The 9,577-nt window shown below is 51.1% G+C and overlaps 1 protein-coding gene across 2 annotated transcripts; it reads right to left on the bottom strand.

The window, feature by feature from the left end:
* Positions 1-2,116: 2,116 nt before the first annotated feature.
* On the bottom strand, positions 2,117-9,140 carry Rabggta (Rab geranylgeranyltransferase subunit alpha). Of its 2 annotated transcripts, XM_042686392.1 has the most exons (17): positions 9,101-9,140; positions 8,710-8,768; positions 8,428-8,538; positions 7,956-8,080; positions 7,576-7,763; positions 7,049-7,252; positions 6,174-6,257; positions 6,008-6,090; positions 5,815-5,916; positions 5,609-5,714; positions 5,474-5,525; positions 5,234-5,322; positions 5,012-5,100; positions 4,798-4,914; positions 3,765-3,878; positions 3,216-3,303; positions 2,117-2,332 (listed from the first exon to the last, which is right to left on the bottom strand). In XM_042686392.1, the coding sequence occupies exons 2-17, from the start codon at positions 8,710-8,712 to the stop codon at positions 2,184-2,186; spliced, it is 1,704 nt and encodes a 567-aa protein (XP_042542326.1). In that variant the 5' UTR covers positions 8,713-8,768; positions 9,101-9,140; the 3' UTR covers positions 2,117-2,183. The 2 variants fall into 2 exon arrangements, with proteins under 2 accessions (XP_042542326.1, XP_042542327.1); XM_042686393.1 differs by lacking the exon at positions 9,101-9,140 and having other exon boundaries at positions 8,710-9,063.
* Positions 9,141-9,577: the final 437 nt, after the last annotated feature.

The raw sequence follows: 9,577 nt of genomic DNA, 5'->3' as shown, positions 1-9,577 counted from the left end.
GCAATCTTGTCTTCTCACAGCCTGAGGACTTAGGGGAGGCGTAGGTCTTGGGTGGAATACCAAGCTATAGCAAATCTCCTTCTGTCACTGAAGAGGAATGTTGGCCAGTTAAGAGTTGAGAATGCTCAACTCCTTTTTTCCAACCTGGACTTCTTCCTGAAAGTCTATCCAGCCCAACCAGCTTCAGGCAGCTACTTAATGTGTTTTCTAACTCCATCCTTGGGAGAAACATTGGAGATGTCCCCAAGACACTCTCAAGACAGAGAGGAGCCAGGCATCTTCAGGGAGGCTCTCTCTGCTCTGGGGCCCCAGCCAGGGGCTCTCTCCAACTCACTGGGGCTCAGCTCTGCCTATGGGACACCAAACAGAAGATAACGAAAGCAGGACTGGTGCACGTGCGTGTGTATGCACGCGCACACATGCATACACACACACACACACACACACACAAATAGACTTGGGAAGCAGATTTGAGAGGTTGTTTGGAGATGTATCAGGTAGGGAGGTACCTCAGGGAGTGGGGAGAAGGAGGGTTTAGGAACTGGCAGGGAGTCCTCCACACCCACACTGAGTTTTTCTTGTCCAGCTGCTAGTCCCAGAAACTGGCAGAGGGTCAGTACACACACCAGTGAAAACTGAAATCTTAGGCAGGTATGACTCAGGTCAGCCAAAGGACTTCATCGTAGGCCTACATGTTTGTGCATCACTTGGGATACGGGAAGGGGCAGGGCCTCAAGTGGTGGATGGGTAAGCACATGAGCCCAGGCAGAGCCCAGAGAACCAGGAAAATGTCTTTGTTATAGTCTCCCTCTTGTTTCAATCTTTTTTTTTTTTTACCCACCCAGCAAGGTTTGACTCAGCACCCTGAGCCGTTCCCCATTTCTTCCTCCTGGAGGCCTGGTGCCTCAGGGCTTTCAAAGTAAAGACAAGGTATGGGGGCAGGAGGCATGATGGGAGCAGGCATGTAGCTCAATCCCTCAATACCTCAGATACTAGGTACAACTATTGTGAAGTAAGAAAATGAGACTAGAATATCGAACCAAGTTGTAGAGGACTTTGGCTTTGCCATCTAAGAGCAGTTAAGTCTCAGCGTTCTCTGATTTCAGTAGAAATAGGCCCAATCAGCTCATTCCTGAGACTGTATGAGGATCAAATGGGTTCCAAGAGTTTTTCAACTTTAGAATGTTAGCTGGGAGCTGGTGGCTCACAACTGTAATCCTAGCTACTCAGGAGACTGAGATGTAAGAATCAAGGCTCCAAGCCAGCTTGTTCAGGAAAATCCACAGGACACTTATCTCCAATTAATCACCAAAAAACCAGAGGTGGAGCTGTGGCTCAAGTGGTAGAATGCCAGCCTTTAGTAAAAAAGCCCATGCCCTTGGGTCAAGTCTCAGTACTGGCACACAAAATAAACCAATAAATAATACAAATAGAATGCTGTTCACAAGGCTAACATTATTGTTGTAGAAGGGAGGGGCAAGGGTGCCCTGATCCTTTTTTTTTTTTTTGTCAGTTGTGGGTCTTGAACTCTGGGCCTGGTTTTGATGTCCTTGAGCTCTTCAGCTCACAACTAGCACTCTACACTTGAGTCACAGCACCACTTCCAGTTTTCTGATGTTTAATTGGAGATAAGAGTCTTATGGACTTTCCTGCCCAGGCTGGCTTTGAACCTCGATCCTCAGATCTCAGCCTCCTGAGTAATTAGGATTACAGGCATGAGACACTGTGTCTGGCTCCACTCTTTCTTACTTGTGATAAAAGCCAGGGCAGAGAAGGCATCTTTAAAGATAAGGAATGATGGAGAAAAACTTATGATCTCTTCTAGCTGGAGAGACAACTCCTTTTTAGATCAGCTTAAACCAGGACTTGATCTCAATCTTTAACCCAATCTGGAACCTGAACCCAGCCCCAAATCAGAAGGCACACTCAAAATTGAGCCAGAGCACTGAATTGTATCCCTAACACTGAGGCTTTGGCTCTCCATCATAGGGAATATTGGGGTGAAATGCATTAAATGGAAGCAGAAATACCCAAGTCTCTTTCCTTTCTTTTTCCCAAAATATCTGCTAGTAGTAATGGGGAATATAGTTGAATATAGGACAACAGCTTGGCAGCCTGAGGGAGTGTCTCCATTTTTTATTCAGTCCCAATAAGTTAAAGGGCAAGAGTGGAGTCAGGACTTCTTAGGTGAGGATGCTGCTAACAGAAGGCAGCAGTTCAGCCATATGCTCCAAGATGTCACCTTCTTGGCACAGTGGGTTTCCCTGTAGATTGAGGAGACCCAGCTTGGGACAAGAAGCAAGAGGCTGGAGTGCTTCAGGCTGCTGGAGGCCTTGGGAAAGAAGAGTCAAGGAAAGTTTAGTAGGTTCTCTTGATCCATCTGCTCCAGGCAACTTGAATGCCTGGAACCACTGCCTGGAAGCCTGCTTGATGGACACGTCCTGTGCTTCCTAAAGAAAGTAACACCTGCCTACAGTGGCAGAAGCTTATGAAGCAAACTGGTATGGTACCAGAAAGAGTGGTGAAGACTGTGGCAAAGTGGCATTCACTATGTAGCAAAGGTTGAGGGCTACTGAGGGAAAATAGAAGTCCAAGGTTGTTCTAAGTTGAGCACCAGTGGCTCACACCTGTAATCCTAGCTACTTAGGAGGCGGAGATCTGTGGATCATGGTTTGAAGGCAGCCCAGGCAGAAAGAGTCCATGACATTCATGTTTATCACCAAATAACTGGCACAATTCTGGAAATGGAGGTGTGTCTCAAGAACACCAGCTTTGAGTGAAAAAGCTAAGGACAGTACTCAGGCCCTAAGTTCAAGCCCCAGTACTGGCATAAACACACACACACACACACACACACACACACACACACACGCACACACACACACACACACACAAATGTTGCTCTAATTTCTAATTCAGGAACCAGAGTTCAAGATTTTTTTTCTTCAAATATGAAACTTACTGATTCTCATAATACTGGATAGTTCCCAAGAGTATCAGTCGGTTGTCCATTTGGTGACCTCTGGGTTGAGGAAGTCACATTGTGCTCCTCAGTTCAAGTTAATGACAGTGCTAGAGAGTCAGTTCTCTCTGCCAGAGCCCCTGTCTCCAACCAACCCTGACTTGGGTGGCGCCCTGTCTGTGTTTGCAGGCTGTCCTTCTGGGCATGTACCTCACCCCAACACGGTTTGTAAGACAGATAGAAGAAAGGATACGGTTGTTGCACAGTAACAGTTCCTGTAGCCTGGGCAGGTTAGCAACGCCATCCAGAGATTCTATGGCATTATCACTGGCCTGCAGCACCTAGGGATCAAAGCAGCCAAGGCCAAACAGGCAGCTGTCAGCCTGGGGCTGACACAGCAACAGAGGAGCCCAGCGTGGTCAGCTTACACTGCATGAAAGGGTTCCTGAGTCCAGACTGAGTGATGTGGGGGAAGGCTAGGAGGTTACTTTTGGAAATTAGGAGTCTTTTTTTTTTTTTTTTTTTGCTGTGGGGTCTGAACTCTGGGCCTGGGCGCTGTCCTTCAGCTCTTCAGCTCAAGGCTAGCACTCTACCACTTGAGCCACAGCTCTACTTCCGGCTTTTTCTGCATATGGGTGCTGAGGAATTGAACCCAGGGCCTCATGTATGCAAGGCAAGCACTCTACCACTGAGCCACCTTCCCAGCCCCTAGAAGTCTTGACCATCTCTGTAAGGTCGGCAGACTTCTGAGGTGGAGGAAAGAAAATGCACTGCCCATGACAATGAGGGAGGAGTATTTTACCTCGAGGCATCGCAGAGCAGCCAGGGCAGGAGGCAAGGTACGGAGACGATTGTGTGATAGGTCAAGATGGGTGACTAAGAGAAGCTGTTCCAGATGGCAGAGCACTGTCAGATCCTACAGGTAGAATGGGGATGAAATACCCAGTCCTTAGCCACTTGACCTCTGTGTTCTACATCCCCTGGGGAGATGCTAGCTGAGAAGAGGCTGGCAGTAGGTGAAAAGTTTATCTTACAGACTACAGCAGCACATGTTACATTTAGACAGGGGGAGAAGGGGAATGGGGAGGGGGCGAATATAGCTCCTGGAAGTAGTTGGGAAGAGGCCGCCTGGAATGTGGAAAGGATGGGAGACCATGTTGGGTACTAGGGTGAACCAAGTGACTGGCAAGAGCGGGCTTGATAAGCCAGTAAGAATCCTGCTTGGAGCAGAGGTGGGTTACAGTGATATGGTAAAGTGGTTGTCAGGAATACTCATTTTGGAGGATGAGAAACAGAAAATGCAGAACCTGGAAAGTGTATCACAAATCTCCAGTGGCTCACACCTGTAACCCTATCTACTAAAGAGTCAGCCTGGGTAGGAAAGTTCATGGGACTCTTATCTCCAATTAACCAGTCAAAAGCCAGAAGTGAAGCTGTGGGCCAAGTGGTAGAGTGCTGCCAGCCTCAGGTGAAAAAGCTCAGGGACAGTGACCAGGCCCTGAGTTCAAGCTCCAGTACTGGTGCATGCACATACACGCACACACAGAGTGCAATCTCTAGGAACCACTTGGGCTTCATGTTTTGGGGTCTGCTCTAGAGTGAGAGGCATGCATGGCAGGGGTGGTGAGGGACAAACAGAAGGCAGAACAAACGTGATCAGTCCACCCTGGTAGAAGGGACTACACAAACCCTGCTGACTCAAGACATGAAGTTAGGGGACTTGGAAGGACAGTGGACCAGTAACAGAAAACAGGCCTGGAAGAGGAATAGAAGGGAAGGATGATAGACTTAATCAGGATCAGCCTTGGGGAAGGTACACACACAGCAATCCATACCTTGTGAGCCAGGTGTAGCACGCGTACCTCAGCATACTCCATTTTGAGCACACTGTTCTCCAGCAAGAATTTGCTGCGCAGGTCATCTAGGTAGGCTGCCCGCATTGGATCCACAGCCTGTTGGGGATGGGATACGCAGGTGTGTATGTCAGCTGCCATCCTCCTGCCCACATCCAGGGCATCTCCCCAGCCTGTTCTCCCAGACTCAGCTTGCCTTGAGGGTCTGGAAGTACTGCAGTGTCTCCTTCTCATAAAAGAGGGGGTCCAGTGCCCGCATCAACAAGATGATGGTGAGCAGACACCCTGAAGGGAGGAAGCAAAGGACTTGGCTGGCTCCTACCTCTGTTCCCATCCTCAGATCCTTCCTTCTCTTACCAAAGGTTGACTCTGACTGGGGCTCCTTAGACAGGGTCTATTCCTTGGAAATGGGCCTTACATTTGTTCTCAGGCTCCAGCTCCTGTAGCTCCTTACAAGATTCAAGCTCAGACTGGAGCACCGTGGACTTCTCCACCGACAGCTCACATCTGAGAGAGAGCACAGTAGGGAAGAGATGATGCCGACAGCCTTCAGCATTCAATGTGAAGCCATCTTCCCCAGGCCCAAGCCTTTTGCCCTAATTGCCATCTGATGCTCAGTCTAGCGCCCCCTCCTCATCTGCATGCTTTCCTTCATCACCTGAACAGCTGCTCATCAGTGGCTGAGTCCCGGCACCAGCACTCCTGGCGGCCTGAAGGAAATGGCAAGGGATATCCATGAGGGGAGGAGAGGGGTCAGGGTATTCTGCAAGGGCAGAGCCACAGGTCATATTACCTTTGAAAAGTACACACTCCTTCTGGGAATCGCCTGCTGTCCAAATGACATGAAATGTATGCTGGGGCAACTGGTCATTGAGGGAAGTGGTAGGCAGGTCACAGAGCTGGGAGCACTGGGTCAAGGAAATGTTCTGGCTTCTTTTCTGAATGTCCCACCCTTTTCTGTCCCAAGCCCTCATTTCTGTCCCACCAATTCTAGGATACCCAGACAGGGCTGTGCCGATTCCTGCCATCTGGGGTCCTCCACTCCACAGTGAGAGGTGACTTATCAACCATAAGTAGCAAGGTCTCCGGTCTGGAGCCCACCTAGCATAGGAAACAATGAAAGACCCATAAGCTCCGATAGCACCAGACACACCATCCCACCATGTTCTCTAGTGAGAGCCAGTAGACTCACTAGGACAGGCCGAGAGAAGCAGACAGTCAGACAGGCCTCATCCCGGCTCACGTGCACGCAGCGCAGAGCATCCTGAGGGTCAGCTGAGGAGAGACATGGACTCAGGTCTCCTTAAATCTTCCATTTTTTCCAAACCCAAACATGCAGCTTCTTCCTCCCTGCTTACCTCGACCTAGGAGCCAACGGTGATAGAACCAAGCACTCTGATCATTGGGGTCAGTGAAGAAGGCATTCTGTACCAACTCCAGCTCTGTGGAGGACCAGGAAGGCAAGGAGCTGGTTGGCATGCTGGAGGGCTTTCGGCCACCCCAACAAACCACTTTCTGCTTGGAATACCTCAAGCTTATGTTCTGGCCTCACATAGGGGATGCATGCATTTTAGCCCCACCCTATCCTACACTTGCACCAAGGGACTGAGTCTATGTATCCCAAAGCCAGGCAGGAAGTAGATGCTCAAAAAAAAAAAAAATGAGGGTTGAGAATGTGGCTTAGTGGTAGAGTGCTTGCCTAGGATGCATGAAACCCTGGGTTTGATTCCTCAAAAAAAACAAAAAACAAAAAAAACAGAAGCCAGGTGCTGTGACTCATGTAATCCTAGCTACTCAGGAGCCTAAGATCTGAGGATCTCGGTTCAAAGCCAGCCCAGGCAGGAAAGTCCGTGAAACTCTTATCTCCAATAAACCACCAGAAAACCAGAAGTGGTGCTGTAGCACAAGTGGCAGAACACTAGCCTTGAGCTGAAGAGCTGAGGGACAGCGCCCAGGCTCAGAGTTCAAGCCCCACGACCAACCAAAAAACAACAACAGAAAAAGCCAGAAGTAGTGCTATGGCACAAGTGGCAGAGTGTCAGCCTGGAGCAAAAGAAGCTCAGAGACAGGGCCCAGGCCCCGAGTTCAAGCCCCAGGACTGGCAAAAGAAAAAAAACAAAACAAAACAAAAAACCCCCAACCAAATGACTGGATCAGGAACAGGGTCAGGCAGACATTAGAATTGTAAAGGTGGTGCTGAAGAATCTCCACCTCGTCCCTTGGCCCTGCTTACCTTTGAGCAGCACATCTTCAGGGAGGCGCCCTTGGGGGCCAGAGTCTGGCTGGGGGTGCAGCTGGGGCAAGAGGCAGGAGCGATAATGCCAGGAGGAATAGTTGGAGAAGTTTCGAGTAATGAGACTGTCAGTGAAGGCGAGCTCTTCTGCAGGGGCCACAGCTGCCTGTGCAGCCACAAACCGCCGATAGTCCCAGCAGTGAACTGGGGGAGGGGGACATAGGAGATAGCATGGTATCCTAAATGTATCTTCAAGTTCCCTCAGAGACCCCTAGAAATACATCAGCATATACCAGAATATACATTTGGCTCTGTCGTCTCTTATTTTTTGTAGTATTATAGTTTGAACTCAGCACCTTGAGCTTGCAAGGCAGGAGCCTTCTATCAACTTGAGCTCTGTCCCCAGCCTGTTGGTCATCCCTTTCAGCACCAGCATCTCAATCCTGGATTTCCCTCCCAGCTCTAGGCTTTCTGAGGCCCTAGTCTCAGGATATAGAATGCAGGAGTACAGGATCTTTGACACGTACAGTTCCGCTCATCCACCTCAAGGAAGCAAGCACATAACTCCAGTTCCCGGGCCCAGTTGGGCTCAGGCAGGCGGCTTAGCAGCCAACAGCGATGGTGCCAGGTACCATAGGATTTAGGGTTCACACGCAAGCAGCTCTCTAGGAAGCTGAGTTCGGTCTTCACCAGAGCAGCCAACTCCTCGGGGGACCTATACCCAGCGGAAAAGGTGGATCAGGGCCTTCTAACATCCAACCTCAGCTCACCCTTCACTTTCTGCACCCAGCACCCTACCACCCTATCCCTAGATCCCTGACTACTCCAGTCTTCCTCCACCCATGGACCCAGGCAGGGCAAGGGAAGAACCAAGGCAGATTTCCTGTAACCCTGAACTCCTACACACTTCTGGGTCTCCAGCCGTTGAAACACCTCTCGTCGACAGTTCCAGAGAGTGGCAAAATCAGGGTTGGCTCCCAGAATCTGGCTTGTCAGTTCCAGCACTGACTCATCTAGTTCACCAGCCTGGCGCTGAGAAGAGAGGTAGCAGGGTTAGATGTAGCATTCTCACAGGCCTAAATAACTCAGAACCACTCAATAGTCTGTGAAGGCCAAAACATAACAAACACTATGCAAAGTGTTTTACTCACAAGTATTCTCTCATTTATACTCTTATGTAGTATGTACAACTATTAGCCCCATTTCACAGACACGCACACTGGGGCTCAAATTCAACATGCACAAAGTTACTCAGCTAGTAAATGACAGAATGCGAATTTGGATCTAGCCAGTTTGACTCTAGGGCCCAGCTCCTGGGCTCGGTGCTATTCGAAGGGGGCCAGGTGGAGGAGGTAAGGGGCTACTTCTGAGGGCCCCACCTTCTGGAAGACAGCTTGGGTGGCTGACTGGTAGAGCTTCAGCTTCTGCTCCCTCTCTAGCCTTTTGGCCTCTGCCTGCTCTTGTGATGTCTTCACCTTCAGGCGCCCGTGCTACAAGGATGGGCAGGTTGAAAGAACGCAGGTTGCCTTGCAAAAGGGCAGACCCACAGAATCTCCCGCTGGAGCGTTCCAGGTTCGTCAGGAGGAGTGGAGGCACCGCCGGGCGGGGCGAGGGTGTGGGCATGCAGAAGTGAAGTGAGGGGCTGCACCCAGGGTTCTCACCATGGTGTCGGGTCAGCGGTCAGGGTTAGAGGAGGGGTCCCGTGGTAGCCCGTGGGAGTCTGGGGAGAGAAGCTGTCAATCACGGGGCCTCGGCCCACTGGCCCCTCCCCCAGGGGTTCCCCGGAAGTAGCGCGCGCGTTCCCGGCGGAGACCCTTAGGGCGTAAAGGGGTCCTAGGACTGGCATTGTGCCTCCAGGAGGAGGCGCTCCTTAGGACTGGGACCTCCACCGGTTGCAAGCCTTCCTCTAGCCCGATGCACCTGGGCTGCAGCCCGAGCCCAGGTGCCCGGGTGATAGGGACGACTCCACGCCCAGGAGCCTGCCTGCCATTACCCGCCCGCTCGCCCGTCGGACGGCTCCCAGACACCCCCGCCCCCACCGGGAGGACCCACCTGCACTGGGAGGAGGCGCGGGGGACGCGGAGCCGCGGCGCACACCAGCGAGTCGGCCGCAGGCCAGAGAGGCGCCACGCCCTGGCTCGCTCAGGTGCAGCGCCCTCTGCCGGTCCGGAGAGGGGCCCCGAGGCGGAGTAAGCTGGGCCTGGAGGAGCTTCTGGTTAGAAAAGGCCAAGGTTCACGCTTGGAAAGAGCAACTCACACTGCAGTCTTAGTTTCTCCAGCAGCCGTGTTAGATCCAGACGGCCAGATAGCCCTATCTTGAGGCCCCAGAGCAGTGCCTTGATTCATTAACACTCCAGCCTCGCCCTCTTTCCCAGACCAAAATGCTCACCGGTGGCCTTATTTCCCATCTTTTGTCCCACCATTACTTACTTTCAAACCACCTCCACTAGACAATTCTAGCATTCTTTCAGACCCATTATAAATATAGCGATTGTAAGCAAAGAGTGAGTCTCTAGCCTTGGCTGAAGG

Source organism: Dipodomys spectabilis, unplaced genomic scaffold (assembly GCF_019054845.1).
Source record: "Dipodomys spectabilis isolate Male_0828 unplaced genomic scaffold, ASM1905484v1 ptg000097l, whole genome shotgun sequence".
NCBI classification, from domain to species: domain Eukaryota; kingdom Metazoa; phylum Chordata; class Mammalia; order Rodentia; family Heteromyidae; genus Dipodomys; species Dipodomys spectabilis.
This window is presented reverse-complemented; position numbering and strand designations above follow the sequence as displayed.

Bases quoted from the DNA above. Each gene is read 5' to 3' on its own strand.
- Rabggta (XM_042686392.1), bottom strand. The intron at 5,917-6,007 runs GTGAGTCTACTG...TTCCTATGCTAG, and splicing joins GCTTCTCTCGGCCTGTCCTA to GTGGGCTCCAGACCGGAGAC. The intron at 5,101-5,233 runs GTAAGGCCCATT...TCCTCCCTTCAG, and splicing joins GCTGGAGCCTGAGAACAAAT to GGTGTCTGCTCACCATCATC.